At 39.7% G+C, this 17,376-nt stretch overlaps 1 protein-coding gene across 1 annotated transcript in view; it reads right to left on the bottom strand.

Annotated features, from left to right (window-relative positions):
- Nucleotides 1-1,766: 1,766 nt before the first annotated feature.
- sorcs3a (sortilin related VPS10 domain containing receptor 3a) overlaps nt 1,767-17,376 on the bottom strand; it is a 269,454-nt gene continuing 253,844 nt past the window's right edge. Inside the window, exons 23-27 of the mRNA XM_080881313.1 lie at nt 13,425-13,556; nt 13,229-13,328; nt 9,750-9,855; nt 8,164-8,324; nt 1,767-5,321 (exon numbers count right to left, since the gene is read on the bottom strand). Of these exons, the coding sequence (XP_080737439.1) occupies nt 5,263-5,321; nt 8,164-8,324; nt 9,750-9,855; nt 13,229-13,328; nt 13,425-13,556 (558 nt within the window). The 3' untranslated portion in view covers nt 1,767-5,262. The remainder of the gene's footprint in view (nt 5,322-8,163; nt 8,325-9,749; nt 9,856-13,228; nt 13,329-13,424; nt 13,557-17,376) is intronic.

Raw genomic sequence — 17,376 nt, 5'->3', positions numbered from 1 at the left:
GCTTGAAAGAAAAGCTCACTGTAGTAATTACTCTTGTTTTAATGTCTGACATAAGCAGGTTTAGAAATTAGTGAGGCTCATAAATGTTTCTCTTACTGCAACATAAGGTGTAGCATCTGTGCTCCAATGTCCAACAGAAAAGTCTACACTTTACAGCAGACACGGTCCTATAATACAGCCATTTACACTAAAAAACCCATAAAACTGTAAAGGGCTTTATTTTGTGTGGGACCAACTGTGTGGAAATATGCAATATGTGTGTTAAGTGTATAAAAATGAAATGTGTAGAACAAAATAACAAAAAAATAATTCTTTCACTTGAAATTTAAATAGCATGCAGGGAAAAACGTGCTTCTTCAGTGGCTCTTCCCTGTTGTGCCTCTGATTCACTACTAGTGCCCAACTCAATGAGTCATGTTTTAACCTAACCCCTTAAAAATGTCAATTCAATTTTATTTCTACAGCACCAAATCACATCAACAGTCACCTCAAGGTGCTTTATATTGTAAGGCAGACCCTACAATAATCCATACAGAGAAAAACCCAACAATCATATGACCCCCTATGAGCAAGCACTTTGACGACAGTGGGAAGGAAAAACTCCCTTTTAACAGGAAGAAACCTCCAGCAGAACCAGGCTCAGGATTTTAACTGAGCTTGGTTCTGTGGGTTGTTTTTAAAAAACCTAAAAACAACCCACAGAGAGGCACCGTAGTGTGGGCTGTGACTTCCCTTAGAATTCCCATATAGAGTGTCACATATTGATTTGTGCCAATTTCCATTATCTTGATACAGGTCCAGACCTCGGTGAGAGCTAAAGCTATGGTTAGAAGGTCTGGTGGGGTTTAATGGACGATGGGAACATAAGCAAAGGTAAAATAAAAGTTCAATAAAATGTTTTGCAAGTTTCTTATGTTTGGTTTCTGTTTTATTTCCAATCATGTAGCAAACGGGCCATGTGACTTCCTGTTTTGATTGTCAGTGACAATGCAGAATTAAAATGAACTTCCCGTGTTAGGGGTAAATAAAAAAGAAGCCCTATGAACCAAAAATATTTTGCTTTTGGAATCTAATGGCACATTCATCACACTATTTCATCTGTCAAAGCATTTTACGAAGTTCATCAACGTGATTCTCAGGTTTTAGGGGTTCTGTTAAATATTTGGACTTCCAGCAGTTCTACTTTGGCTCACTGGCTTAGCTTTTTGGAGTTTGTTCAGCCACTGTTGCACATCTACATATGCAATAGAGGCATGCAGTAAAACCTGATTACATTTAAAGTGTTTTTCATTGCATCCATCTTTTTTATTACTGCAAACAATGTGCTCGAGCTGTTCTCTCTGTGCATTTTTCCTCACTGTAGCAGTGTGTTTATTCCATTAGTTGGACAGACTGTGAGAGCTGACACCGTGCCGTGACGGTTTGGTGACACTGACCGCGGTTGCAGGCCAGACACAAGGCCGACAACACTGCTGGTGCTTTTCCGACCTCGCTTTGTGCTTCTGCACTGGAGGTTGGTTGAGTCATCAGGCAAACAGTGTAATGCTCAGCGAACATCATTTTCTTTGCACCCTTGGGTTCACAAGAAATTCATCATCCAGAGAATGAACGCACTGATGTACAAAAATACATTTATTTGAAACAATTTCAAAATGACAGTTTCTTTACCGTAGAAATATCGAAATCAAGATGAAACAGAACATTACTGATGATGCATGCATTGTAGATTTTTGTGCACTGAAGAACATTACAATGCTTTTGCCTTCTGAAAAATCACAAATGCAAAGGATCTCTTTTATGGTTCAAGTATGGATTTGTCTGGTGCTTACGGTATAATGTGGCATTTAAGATATCAGATGAGACAGAAGTTTCCAGTGATCAAAGTCCTTTCTTTTACTAGTGGCACTTCCAATGTGCTGGTGCAGATAAAGCACCACATTTTGAAGCATTTGTTCTTTGCAAACTTTTATGGACAGCCAGTGTACTATGTTCATTGTACATTCTTCACAATTTCAAAGGGTCCAAGAGAGAGAAAAACAACAGAAAACAAAGACAATATCCATGTGTAGTTAAGGATGGAGAAACTTTTTGATTTCTTTTTCTGTCCCCCCTAATTCTGCTTTTCTAATAAGAATCAGAACAAAGTGCCACCATCAAAGCCTTTACCCAAACAAAATCCAGCCAAGCAAACAATCCTTTGCTTATGGCATGTGTTGAATACAACAAAGCTCTAGAACAATCTTTGTTCAATGTGTGTTCTGTCTGTATTAACAAGGCTTGGCTTGGCTGTTTGGTTTGAGATGAGAGCACTCTGTTGCAGGTAATGCATATGTGATGTGACAGCCTATATCTTTTTGCAGCCTTTCGCTTCTCCTGGAACTGCTGTTTGCTTGAGCTGAGCACTGCAGGAAACCTCTGCATGTGGCACCCTCCCCTGAGCTGTCCAGCTTTCTCTCATTATCAACAATGCTGGATACTGGGAGAGCAACGGGAGTCAAGTCGAGGCCACTTGGCTTTTGCAGGCCTGGAGAATGCAGAGCTGGGGGAAGTTGCATGCTGGGAGGACGGTGTTCACTCATTTCAAACTAGATGCAAAGCAGAGACTGGAGCGTTGGTTTGTGAATGGAGGCTAATGGCAGCCAGGGGAGCTCTGTTTGTACACTGTGGATTCATTAAATAAATACATACTGTTCCAGGCACAGTTGAAGACAATGTTCTGGTTTTGTCACATTGTTAGAATAGCAGTAGTTGCACATTTTGAGTGGTGTAAAAATTGTGCCACAATGAGCACCAAAGATGCTGGTAACACACTCTGTAGAACATGGACTCATTAGCTTATCTAATCCTAATGAACAGCAAAAGCACTTTGTAGGCTTAAAGTTGGGTTTGATAGCATACATGGAAAAAAATATGTGAAGTTGAAGCTATGACAACTGAAAATAATGGGAGAACATGATATTGGAATCCAAAAACTGTGAGCTAATAAGTGATTTACCTTTTCACATTGTACACATTACTTGAAACCATCTTGGAGGCCCAGGTGTGTCCTGGACTGCATCGAGTTACTGTGATTAAAATGAATGTAGGACTCTTTCACTTCAATCGTGCTGCATCAGATTTGCAGTTCAGAACTTTCTTTTAACAAGTTCAATAACATCGATGCGACTCATTGCTATAAGGCTAATTTAATTTACAAGCAAATTTTCCAGTTCACCAGTCTTACTCTGGTCTGGTTATGTGCACAGACAGGTTTCCTGTATCTCAAAGTTCTCATGTCCAAAAAAGCCCAAACGTCTTCACTTTGGCCTTACAGTAGTGGAACTGTTACTGACTGAAGATGGACTTGGTTTTTGAGAATGAAATCTTAAAAAGTAGTTCAGGCTGAAGAGTCTAGGCAGAGAAAATTTCATTGACTTAATTAAACTACTTATTACCACCATATATGTTTTGTCATCATTAGTTGGCATCACCATGTTGATTATGCTGCTCTGGCAAGGTACAAAAAAACAAGACTTCACACAGCAGTCCTTTGAAGAGAATGAAGACACAATTTGAAATGTATAACACCATTCATTCCTAGTATTTTATCATAACCAGTCCTGATTTAAACCCATGTCAACCACTCGGTGGTGTTAGTGGATAAATCAAGGACTTGTCGTATGAAGTTACCCACTAGGCACCATAACTGTTTTAGAACAATACTTCCTATTACTGTTGAATCTGGACCAATGAGGTGGATTGGCCAGATGAGCGGCCAGCACCACCATGACTGAAAAGAATTGCAGGACATTACAAATAATAATATTGGCATGAGCTCCATTGGAAACTGCCACAAACCAAAGAAGAAGCAGAAACCACAACCCAACTGTAAGCCTACTTAAAATAAACACCATGTTTTTCCCCAATGAGTTGAAATTGTGAATTTGATCACTGGTCACCACAATAGATACATTTTTTTCCAAAGTGATTCACCATTAGTATCGAAGCCAAATCTGAACAGTGAGAGCCACAGACTCACTTGCAAATAGAACCGGACTGTAATGGGACGTTTAAGGCCAATACTGCTACAGATGTTTGGTGATTCAAACATGGGATATACAGATTTCCCTGACATTTGTAGTTATTTACGAGCTCACACTCTGCCCGACTTTGCTCGGACCAGCTGGTTATTGCGTTTGTGGTTCCCAGCAGGGAACCTGCAGAGTGCCCTCTGGTGGACAAACGTCATAACAACAGCACGTCTGAAGGATGTTTCTCTTGTTTCGTAGCTTTTAAACTTCATTTATCGGCTGTTGTAAATGCCAATATCGATAGATCGATAAATAGCCAGCATTGGCCGACCAACAAATGAGTCGGGCTCTGGTTGCAAATGTTTGGTTCAGAGAGTTTAATGACAGTCTATTGTATATCTGTACTGAAAATGCAAATATCCTGAAAATGATCCTGTTGAGGATGATCCTTTTAACTTTATTTTCAGAGAACATGAGGGACATCTGCACTATGCCGATGCAGCTCTACCTGCATTAACAGATAAATCCTTTCTATCAGGTTCATTTCAGCCAACACTTGACTGAAGAAAATGAGAGCAAAACAGAATCAGCAGAATCAACTGGGGTCTTTTGACACATGATTAGAAAATAACTATTTACAACACCTGCTTATCTACAACACAGAAATTGTGTCCTCAGAAAGAACATGCACAAGTTAAGGACCTTAGCAAAGGAAATCGGTTTCTTTAAGTAATGTTTGACTTTTTAAACACACTTTCAGAAAAAAAGACCATCGTCAGATCTTCTGTTGCCGCCATGGTACTCAGACTACGAGCATGTAGAAAGTAATAATATATACATTTAACAGAACAGATGACAGTATTGTACATTTCAATAATATTCCCTGTTTGATTGAAGACTCCGACATTATAGGTTATATATAGGCAGAAATGATTTTCAAAGCAAACGCCTTAAGAAATGTACATAACTTTTGATAGATTTCCACGAAAGATATTTCACTTTGCAAATGAATGCTGCTATGTAGCTTATACATCCACAAAACTGAATATGTTTTGTCAGTAATTACAATGATCTCATTGAGTAAATTGACATTAACTGCATGGATGTTGTTGAATGAGACATCCATGCAAGTCTGTATAAATGAGGTCCCTTAGAAAACTATTAACATCAGTTGTGTTGAGAATTACAAAACAAAAAAAACCCCCGACACTGAAATACTTTGCTCTGTACATGAAGCGCTGCTCCACCAGTTTTACACACTAGTACAGTTTGGAATCTCCCTTGTGCTCTCGCAGGCATTTCCGACTCCCCCTGAGTATAAATAAAGGAAATGAAAGAGGGGAAAAAAAGCCAAGAACAAAGACAGTTAATTCAGAGCTTTAATGACTATAAAACAAATAGCTTCTTTGACATTGACTCCTTGTACTTAATTTCCATTCAAAGGCTCTGAAGCTATTAAGACGCGTTGGAATTTGAAATTGACCCATTATGAAAAATATGCCAGCTTTTGTTATGATATGTTTGGTCCAATTAATTGGAACATGCTCGGTGAGGAAGTTTAGAACCAAATATCGAAAGTCTGGACGTCTACCCCATTTGTGTTGGGCGATCATGGCTCAAGAGTTAGGAGTTCGCCTTGTAATTGGAAGGTTGCCGGTTCGAGCCCCGGCTTGAACAGTCTCGGTTGTTGTGTTCTTGGGCAAGACACTTCACCTGTTGCCTACTGGTGGTGCCACTGGCTGTGGCATAGCTGCCATCACCAGTGTGTGAATGTGAATGGGTGGATGACTGGACGTGTGAAGTGCTTTGGGGTCCTTAGGGACTAGTAAAAGCGCTATACAAATACAGGCCATTTACGTGAGAAACACAAGAATAGCTGTTAATTTACTCTGGCATATAGCACAAATCAATCAGCAACTTCAAGGACGTCTGCAGAAATGTGCAAATAAAAAGCAGCGTTTATTCGTTGTGAAATACATTTCGTTAACCTCCTAAGACCCGAACTCTTCCATGGCATGCATTTTTAATTTCTCTTTGATATTTGGGCATATTGGGGCCTGATGAATGTAAAAACAAAGAATTACCAGATTTTTTTTAACCTTATTTTTGTTTTTAAGAAAACTAAGAGCCATATATGAGGATATTCATTTAAAATTTTGATAGAACAGTGGCAGTATAATGTCCTCGTAAGTGGATATCAGGCCCATGTAGAGCAAAATTGAGTATTTTGGTCTAAATAACCCAAAATGTGATGTCCACATATGTGGACGACAGGTCCTAGGAGGTTAAATATCCTTGTCCTGTGATGGCAGGCAGGGATGATTTGATACACTTTCTGTTGCACTAAATGCATGTAGTGCTGAGCACCTGCTCGAATTTGACCTCCTAAGACCCGAACTCTTTCATGAATGCATGCATTTTTAATTTCTCTTTGCTATTTGGGCTGATTGGGACCTGATGAATGTAAAAACAAAGAATTACATGATTTTCTTTTTTCTTTTTTACCTGAGTTTCATTTCTGAGAGAAATGAGATCCACATAGGAGGACATCTGCTTTAAATTTCGATAAAACAGTGGCAGTATAATGTTCTTGTAAGTGGATATCAGGCCCATCGGCAGCCACATGGTACCTTTAATTTAAGAGAAAAACAACAATGTACCATTGTTGCTTCAAACGTGGAATCAGATGGTAGTAATTTGATTAGTGTTTCGTAAATATGTTGTTTAACTCTTATTCTTACACTTATTGTTGTTTTGTTACACTTTACTGTGCGTCCCCGTCCACTGACTCGAGGTGCTACATGAGTTATGGAGAAACTGAAAGTACTCTCGTGCAGGAATACAGATCACATGTAAAAAGAAAAAAAAAGTAACAATCAGACATTGACCTGGATAAAAATATTCTGCTGAAATGAAGCAGCACACTCACGGCCTCGCTGCTTGAGGGTTTCACTAATGTGTGAGTTTCCATTCTCGACAGCTCCTCTGAATTTCAACACACAGGTCAGAAGCAGTCAGCTCTCCAGAACTGTGAAAGTGCAGGAACTTAATCTGTCTTTTAAACTATCTCAGAGCCAAATCAATCCTGGGTCTGCAGCTGCCAGAAGTGGTACATTTCTACTGGTAACAATAGAAAATCCACTCTGTTATATACAGTCAGAGTGGGCAGCAATTAGCTTATCAAACCTATTGTTTTTTTTTTTATCATGTAATGAAATATGAATGAATGAATGTCTCTTTTTAAATTGAAGTCAAACTGTGACTGAATGAGGAATGATTAGGCCACTCCCTCTGTGTTTGATGGAGTCCTGCAGCCACATGCTAAACATGTTGGTTTTATTATTTAGTCATTATTCCCAGTACTGTGGGTGTCACTGGAATCTTTCCTTACCCTCTAAAACCCTTTCACGGGCTTTGTCTACTCTAAGGATTTCCTCCTCTGTGAATAATTCAAAAATGGTAAAAAGGAGATTCATTTGCTGGATTTCTGTTTAAAAGACGATTCAGATTCAGTATGTAAATTATCCCCAGGAGGTGATTCTACGCACAGTTATCCTACACATTATCATGTTGACTTTTGCTATAAAGCCATCGACAAAGAAAGTTTGTCCCTGAAATTCCATCTTTACATGCCCTGGCAAGTTTTGGCATGTCTGAAACCTCGGTATAGGGAATATCCGAGTTTCCAAACAGTGGACAGTGCATGTTTTAAATGTCCTAAAATACAATGTAGCAGTGACACAGACCTTGCTGGACCACGACAAGGTCACTGAGATCCAGATTTCATTGTGCTCCATGTATTATATTTTTGAAAATGTCTTAATCATGGCTTGATTCGTCGCAAAGACACATAGTGCTGATATTCACACAGATGAGATTATGCAGTATATAGTGCATCGCATACATTCATATGTATATGGATGCCTTCTATTTGTCTCTGGATATCTACATGCCTTTAAAGTGTGAGTTAGTTAAATCATCTATGTGGCCATTTCCTGTTCATGGATTTTCTCTTATTTCTACAGCAGGTGAATAGAGTAACCCACCAACACCATGACTACTACTTAAGGTGGCAGCAACGCGTCTAGAACCCAAAAAAATATTGAAGTGTATTTGCTTGAAACGCCTGTCCCTACTCTCAGCAGGTACTTACTTTTGACCCTGGCATCCAGCTCCTTCTCCATGAGTTCTTTGGATGTGGAGAACTCACTCAGAGTAATTTTCGGCGTGCTGTCGCCTTGGCCGACCGAGCCGATCATCTCTTGCTCTTTCTCCTGGTTAACCTCAGCATATATGTTGATCCAAGGTATTTTTCTGAGGATTTACAGAAAACAAGATCAACAAATGTTAGATAACCATCTCACGTGCAGGTGCGGTGTTTGTGCATGCACACAGTGGGGTTGTTGTGTTTCTAAGGCTATGTAACCGCAGTCCCAAGTTTACATTCATTAGTAAATTACAACCGAGAACACGACTTTATGAATAAATTATTTGATTTTGCAGCCTCATCTCCATCTCTGCCTGCCTGACTATCTTCATCAGACTCTACACATCAAGCTGCTCTCACCGAGTTTGTCCTGATCTTTATTACTTGCTTCCTTGCAGGGTTTCTTTTTTCTCTCAGGCCAGTTAACTTCAGCAGGTGAGGCAAATAAAGGTCAGCATAACTATAACATGTGTAACTACAGAATTCATCAGATCAAAGGAGAAAACAACTCTGGTCCTAGTTTTGGTTAACCTTTAAATAATCAATATTTCGATGCTATATATTTTTGCTGGTTATTTCATTCCCTGTAGCTTTGAAGTTCACTGACAGCTGACATCTTCAAAGGTAGTTTTTTCTTATATAATATGAATCAATGGGCACACCTTTAATATAATTTTAACTGGTTTGATTATCCAGTTTGTCTTTATTGACTCTTTTGCACAGAGTAAGCTTTGGGATGAATGAGTTTGAACCGTCTGTGCTAAATGTGAACTGCCTGCTCTGTTGTCTCACTGCTTCCAGCTGTGATGTTTTGGCAGGATCAACATTTTTTAGAAAAATGAAAATTATTTTTCTTTCGAGTTAAAAATGTGGGTTTTTAAGAAGTCTGATAGACTGTTGCACTGAGCTACTTTTTCAAAGATGATTCTGTTTCCTGGTGCTGACAAACTGTAAACTTGCCTTGACTGTAATTACACTCGAGTGCCTAATTTATAGACAAATTACAGTAACACTGGTTTCTTTTCTCATCTGCATTTATACCGCCTAATATAGATCTTTATTTAGACATTATCCAATTTATTTGCAATTACTATACATTTGGGTTATTAATTGCTCTGTTTTGTCAACTGTAAGATTTCTTGAAAAATGCATCCTCTTTAGACTAATGGGAAAAACTTCATATCCATAATTAATGACAGCTTTTCCATTTCCCTCAGACTTTTCAAAAGAATAATTTTGAGTATGAATAATTTATTCAGCAAATAAGATCCAAGGCAGAGAAGCTGCATATTAAACCATTTACTGCTCGTTTTCCCTGAATTTTGTGACTGATTGCTGCACACGCCTCATGCACTGGAATCTCACAAGTATGAGTGACAACTCCAGAGTGATCTATCAATTGAAAATACCAAATATGACTATAATAGATTGGTCTAGACAGGGCTCATCTGCTATCATCAATAATGAAGAACAGAGTAATAGTTATATAGTGGGGCCCTACAGCAGGTGGAAGAAATCAGAAAGATTTGCACCTCTTGAATTTGTAGATGAGAAACACCGCGAGGCCAAGAAACACAACTGACAGGAGCATAAGCATCGCTGAGCTGCTGTGTCTGGGGCTCGAGTCCACTAAAGGTGCTGTGGGAGCAGGAAGGTGCACAGAGATGACATTAGACAGTCAAAATAAAAACAACATAACGTTAATCAACAGTTGACAAATGAGACAGAATAGAAATAAAAATAGAAATTTGATTCATTAAAACCAACAACAGACAAAAGTACAGTTAGATTTATATTACAAGTCAACCAGATGTGGCTAAATGCTAATGCTAAAACAAGAACAAATGTTTGTATGAATGCATAAATGATCTCAGTTTATCAACATCTTGAGCAGTTTCATCATAAAGACGCCAGATTTGAAAAAGTAAAGAACTTCTGAGGTTTCAAAGTTTGAAAGTTCAGCTCAGTCAAAAGCGTTTTCCTCTTTTCCTGTATTAGCAATATTTTTTTTTTATTAAACTCTAAGTGTAAGATCTTTAAATAATTGGAACTGGCAGTCAACATATCAGCAAGAATTCACTTTTTTTAAACGATTTTTCCTCCATGGAGGAACAGCTAAAAAGAATACAGTACACATGAGCTCTGGCTAACGATGGCTAACTAAATCTCTGACCTGGGAGGTTACGTCAGAGGTGTTGAAAGTGGAGTTATTCATTTTATTTGCTGTTATATGTTGTTATTGCTGCTATTTTCCCCATCACAACTACATATTATCTTAATAAGACAGGAAGAAGAAGTGCTTCGTTTTCTTCAGACCCTAGAATTCAAACTCAGAAGTTATAGTTAAGTTTGTGCTGTTCTTATGGCTGCACCTTCAAATTTCTCATCCAAGTCCATAACTGACAAACACTTGATGGAACCGGTACAGTTTCATGCTGATCGGAGCTCTAATGTGTGTTTACCTACAAAGGCCCCACAAACTGAGGTGACTGCACATCCAGCTGAGTTAAAAATATTTCAACTGTTGTAGAAAAAAAAAGTATTTTACTTTGTGCCATAAAGAGTAGCGGCTGAGATTCTCCCTGAGACTGACTTGTCCTGATGTCAGGGACAATCAGGAGTGGACGGCAAACTTATCATGGCAGTCCGTGGGCAGCTCAAGCTGTAAAAGCCCACTTTGACATACAGAGGCAGAAACAATTCCAGGAGATACTGCTCACTCATTGCCCGATGACCAGTGAGGATATCCTGGGTTATTCTCCAATTATAATTGACTGTAATTAATAGACAATTATGGGTACGAGTATTAATAGCTATAATTAATAAAATGGATTCCACGTTGTACTTATTGTGACTTTAATCAAGGAACTGGTCTTTATAGAAATGTGCATCCTCACTTCTATGCAACTGGAAGCCTTTTAAAGCCTGCAGGTTTCACTCACTCCTGAAATGGATGGAAGTCCATAAAGTAGGAAAGATCACAGGACCTCCGGGGAATGTATTATAATGTGTGTATATCTTCCTGAGAACCGAGGAAGAAAATAATCTTCCCATTGAACCTGCTTCTTCCTGTTGCTAACACCCAGACACATGAGATACCAATGGAAAGTCCAGGATTTCCTCTATTCAGTGCATCAGGACTTAGTCAAAAGATATAGAGCAAAAACAAATGTCCATTTCAGAGGACATAAATGAATGGGCTGGTTCTCGGGAGGATATAATGCTAGATTCTAGCTATTGGTTGGCTGTTACAGCGAGATTTTCTGGGTTTCCAAAAATACTACAGTGACTTCATTCTGCATGAGAAACAATGCAAAGTTTTGTCAGAATGGAAAAAATGAACGAGACTCACTTCTGACAACAGATACACCTGAAATAGCTCCTGGCACTGTGGTAGCACCTACAGGTAGAGTACCTTGAAAAAGTATGTGCAACAAAGAAAACAGGCACCTCTTCAAAAGCAAAGAGAAATCAATAATGGATGTGACTAATCTTTTTCTCTGCTTCTAGTTTGAATGAAGCGAACCTTTAAAAATCCTGCAGGTCACCGGGGTTAGGGCTGGGCTACATATCAGACCTGGAAGATGTTACCTTACAATAACACATTTTTCCACAACATCATTTCTGATAGAAACCTTTGCGTCAGATGTTCCAAATATGTGTAAATTCTATAAAAAGGACAGATGCTCTGCGTGTTGCCTGTGACCTGTTAGATGTTAAAGGGTCAAAAACGTATTTTCTTTATACTTGTACCCCGTACACTGTAGTATACTGTATATCCAGAACAATAATGACTCCCCAGATTATATTTTTATCTTTAAGATATGAAACACTGTAAGGTGTTGTAGCGTGAAATTACACTTTCTGCTGATGGGCAAAACAAACTGACAGTAGCAGGAAATCCAAAGATTTCAGGTGAATGTAAAACAGTTAAATGCGCCAACATTCATTCAAAAAAGTACCGAACCAAACAAGTGTTCAGTGTGATTAATGTCACGGTTTCGCTCATAAGGCACAAACCCTAAATTTCTCCCATTATTTTGAAGAGTGCATTAATGTCTGTCGCTGAAGAAAAAGCCCGATGCTTTTCTGTGACGGGTTTAGCGCTACGTGAGCCCTCAGCTAAGAGATGGAGGCGCGCGTGCCGATGACCTTTCTCAAGCAGCTTGAAGGCTTTTTAGACCTTTTCTTGGGAGGTGAAATATAAAGAGGGATCCAGCTGGGTACACCTTCAATGTCATTAGAGTGCAGCACACCACAAAACGTCACAGAGCACTACATGCCAGGCTGTTAATACCCATCGCTTTGAGCTGCAGACAACTCATGGCTGTGTGCCTCCAGAGACTGTGCGCCTAATGAAACCAGCCAAGCAGTGAATATAAGGTAAGACCTGTCCAGCAGCGGGACACAGGAGCTGCTGAGCAGTACCGAGCTCCAAACCAATAAAAAAGTAGAGGTTTCCAGTCTAGCCATGTTATTTACAATTACTGTGTCTCCGTGAATCAGCGCTGATTTGACACGAGAGCATTTGAGGGTCTCTAATGTCAACCAGCCTTCCCGCAAAACACTGCTGATGACTTCTTGAATGATTCCAAAGTCTGCCCTGAAATTGTACAGTGTTCTTTCTCAAGGACTAAATAATCAACATAATTATACGCAGTGTAACACTCATTTTGTGGTTGGATGGCTGTAAAAGAAATAGAACAGATGTTCAGCTTTTGATGGCAGGCATAAAAGATCCCTCTTCTCAAGGAGCTCCACTTAAAACCGAACCCCTCCTATCCTCGTCTGTGTTCTTTCGCCTGGGATAGACGAGGTCTGACAGGAATTTTAATTGGTGGACCAAAGAAAAATTCTTGTTGTCAAAACATAGTTATTACACTTCTGTTTCTCTGCACATGAAAATGAAAAATGGAACATGCAGGCCATAATTACATTACCCCCGGAAGTTAATATTATAGATGATGACTTGATGGCAAAATTAAAAGCAATGACAGCAAATGTTTCTTACCCAGTGTTAACTGTGTGTTGTAAACGATCACCCTCACACCGGGCTTCAGCTCGAACTCCACCAGGTTTTGGTTCAGTGCACTTACAATTGTGTCAGAAGCCTGTTAAAGTACACAACAAGTCACCGTTTTGTAGGCACAATAATCAAGTTGGAGGAATTTGAACTCCTCGTGAATTTCACTTAGAGACACCCATACCCGCTCCAGAGCTTCCTCACTCTTTTTCTTGCCCTCTGATTGGTTCTTATAAGGCAACAGGAAGAGCTCAGCAGCTGTTGGCACTCCGGGGAACACCGCTACCAGGAGCTGCTCCTCTGGGAATTCGGCCACCTGTCACAAGATAGAAATGTTTTTATTTGCCATCACTGTGTGATACTGTGAAAATAACAAAAGCTTTACGGCATCATAAGGCTTAAAGTCATTGACGGGACTTCAAACGCAGTAGTTTTGTTAAAGCTTCCGGAGTCTCGGGGATACACACAAAGTGTCCTCTGCTGTATCTAAGAGAGCCGCAGCATTAGATGCAATCCTGAAAGCATGAAACAGTGTCGTAAATCACAAGACTGTCAACGAGGAGCTTTTAACTGCTGGGTTAGTGTTACGGTTAGTTTCACTCACTATTCACAATATTCACCGTTCACTTTGAAACAGTGCATACAAATGTCGTGCTGGGGGATTTTGACCAAGTGGCCATATGAGACGAGCCAGAAGCGAAACAGGTTAAAGATCGCAGTGAATATTTGGGTGGAGTATGTTTAAAAGCCATTATGAAGCAGCTTTGAGAAGTGACTAAGATTTACATGAGAATAGATGAACATAAACTGTTTTCACATGAAAATGTTGGACACTTTGGGAGAAACTGGTTCAAAATGCAGGCTGTCTGTCATTTTGAGAGACAGGGTTACAGAAAATTCATATATAATTAACAATATACAGAATATTCTATGCATGAAGAGAAAAGATAGCCAGAGGCACCAACTGTGTCATCACTTTGTATGCAAACTCCATCATAACAGTGCAGTCCCAGTTAAGGCGCTGCAGCTGTGGAGCCTCAACAGGGAAATGTGAACTGGGATCTTTCTTAAGTGTTCTCCTGCTGGATGAACCCTTTGTTCTGCTCTACACCCTCTACCACCCTCACAGTTTTAATCTGCCACAATGTTTGGAAGCCTTTAGAGTTTTCCATCATTTCCCATCAAGTAACAAAGTCTGTCACCAGTGAAAAATTCAGCTCAAGCTTTGGTTGTAACGTTGTCCGAAGTTGTTGAGTATGCAATAGGAGTTAGTCTTTGTCACGTGTATTCGCACTGATGTAACTACTCAGTTTAGGCAGAGGATGCAGAGCACGCTGACTCACTGTGAATTCACTAACCTGGCGAAATTGGCACAATTAACCGTCAGACAGTATTGGAGATCATGAAGACCATTACATTTCAGATTTAACTGTGTTGAATATTTGTCCTCACTGGGTAATGTCTAATGTCACGACTGCAGTGTGAAAATGGCTATAGACTCAAGAAGATGTGTCTTGGGTTGAAGGTGAGACAATGCTAGCTTCATTTGGTGTGTGATTGCTGCATTCGCTCCCGCTGGGACAAAAGCAGCTAGATTACAAAGAGTAGCAGTTACCAAGCAGCTCAGAATGACTACACACTGTAAGATAACACAAAGACATTTTATCTGCTGAACAGTTTCATTACAAGAAAACTCATCTGACTTTACACTGAAACACTACATATTGCACATTTATGTCTATTGTCAGAAACTGTAGGATTGAGTGTAATGACCCATCGGAAGATTCCTTTGCAGTCTTAAGATGGAACTTAATTACGTGTTCAGTCTCCCACTAAGATATAATTACCTGCCTGTGAGTTTCTGCTCAAATTAACTGGTTGTATTTGTTCAGATCGTAAGGTTGAGAGTTAACAAGCGTTTAGATGTCGATCATCTTCAAACTGTTTTTGTAACCATTTGTGCCATTATATCACTTTTGACTCTTCCCTTACAGTTTGTGTCAGTCAGACATTAAATTGCTCTGTATAATGTTTTAAGCTAATATGGTGGTGAGGGAAAACTACAGCAATGGTTATTTTACGCTGACAACTCAAAAAGCCCTTTGACTCATCACCTGAGTAGGAAAGCACTCTATAATTACCAGTCCATTTATATTTTTCTAAACCCATCATAGTTCAAAAACACTAAACAAATAAAGAGGCATCTCAGTCCGTAAACAGCATGTCTTTAGGCCCCGCCCCTCCCTGAGCCTGGTTCTGTCGGTTTCTTCCTGTTAAAAGGGAGTTTTTCCTTCCCACTGTTGCCAAAGTGCTTGCTCATAGGGGGTCATATGATTGTTGGGTTTCTCTGTATCTATTATTGTAGGGTCTTCCTTACAATATAAAGCTCCTTGAGGCGACTGTTGTTGTGATTTGGCGCTGTGTAAATAAAACTGAATTGAATCGGAACAACATTAAAACCACTGACAGGGAAAGTAAATAGTTTTGTGCATGTCAATACAATACATTGCTCTGCTGAGAAAATTGTGTCCTGACATGCCAAAACTGATGCCATATTCTCCTGTAACACCCATCTACCCATCTAGATTCATTCAGATTAAGCTCATTCCTCCAAATGGCAAAGACATTCCCAAACCACCGCAGTCGGTAAGCAATTGCAACCCTGCTACACTCAAAAACAAATCATCAGATCCACTGCATTCTGGTGAAGTTTTCCATGTAAATAGATATGTTATCTACTGCCCAAGACAGCACAGCTCCCAGGATTACAGTGACACAGAAACCCAGATTTGGCATCTGGTCAGGATACCTCCTCAGCACCTCCTTTGGTAGGTCTTCCCAGGGTAGACCCAGAGAAAAACTTTTGTCTGGAATACCCTGTTTATCCTGCAATCACAATTTGACTTTGTGGAAGCGGAAGATTGTGGATTATTCAACAGGATACAGCGGATCTACTTCACCACCGGGTGGAGAGGGAAGGATTGTTGCCAGTGTCTGGTATCAGACACCCACCCTGACATCCCCAAAGGCCCAGTGTCCGTGCCCTGATGGGTCTGGGCTGTGTGAGCCATTCAACATTATAGCATTATATTATATTATAGTCGAATAGCATGTCTGCTATTAGTGTTTACAGACATCATGCGATCTTTAGCATTTGAGGCAACCATCACCAGCATTCTGGAAAACTGACAGCAGAATAACCGTGTTCATGGTCTAATATTGTCCCTAACAGCTGTTCTGCTTCACAAGAGTGACACAGAAAGAGAGACAGAGATACAAATAGTGCTGCAGAGCTACAAAGACTCACAAAAAGTGTTGACCTTTATCACAAGCCCATAAATGGACACACAAAACACTTTCCCAAGCATGACTTTTCAGAAAAGAACAGAGTTTTCACTTGACGGTGTTCGTAGTGTGCATAATGTTCAATGCCAGAGTGTCTGAGTTGGATATTTCTGCAATTTCTGCTCAGTTAAGTTTATAGAATGACTGCAGTCGTTTTAATAGAAATGCTGACAACTACTATTAGATGGTGTAAATGTAAGACTCAGGATTCTGGTATCTAAAGAAGATTCTAGATAACAAAGTTTTAATTGAGTTTTTGTGGGGCAGTGTTCACTGTTTTCAGCTGTTTTACATTAAATGTAACCAGAGATGTTTAAACAGTTCCTCCAAGTCAAAAATGCCCTCTAACCAATCAGCATGTATTCATTAATTACAGAGAACAATTGGATAAATGCTTTGAGGCTGCAGTTTCTAGCCATGTCAAAAACGCATTTTTAATGGGTCAATAACTGTTTCTGTTATTTTTTCAAGCCATTAGCTTTTAACAGTTTATGCAGTACAAGCAAGAATGGGGGCAGCGCCGTGTGGCAATCACTCTTCATTCTAGAGCCTTTGATGTTTTTATGTTTTCCCTCTGGCCTGGGGTGGACAACGTAGCAGGTAAAGGCAAAGCACATCAATTATCAAGCAGAAAAATCACTATTTGAGTAACAAAGCAGTGGACAAATGATAGCCATTGGCGTGTCTTGCAATGGCGAAGAGGCAGTGGAGAGGGAGATAAAGTGAATGGGATGACAAAGGAGGCAATAGCCTGTGGGGAAAAAAAGAAAAAAAATCAGTGCGCTTGGACC

The sequence above is a fragment of the Rhamphochromis sp. 'chilingali' genome, assembly GCF_963969265.1.
Source record: "Rhamphochromis sp. 'chilingali' genome assembly, chromosome: 4".
Taxonomy (NCBI): domain Eukaryota; kingdom Metazoa; phylum Chordata; class Actinopteri; order Cichliformes; family Cichlidae; genus Rhamphochromis; species Rhamphochromis sp. 'chilingali'.
This window is presented reverse-complemented; position numbering and strand designations above follow the sequence as displayed.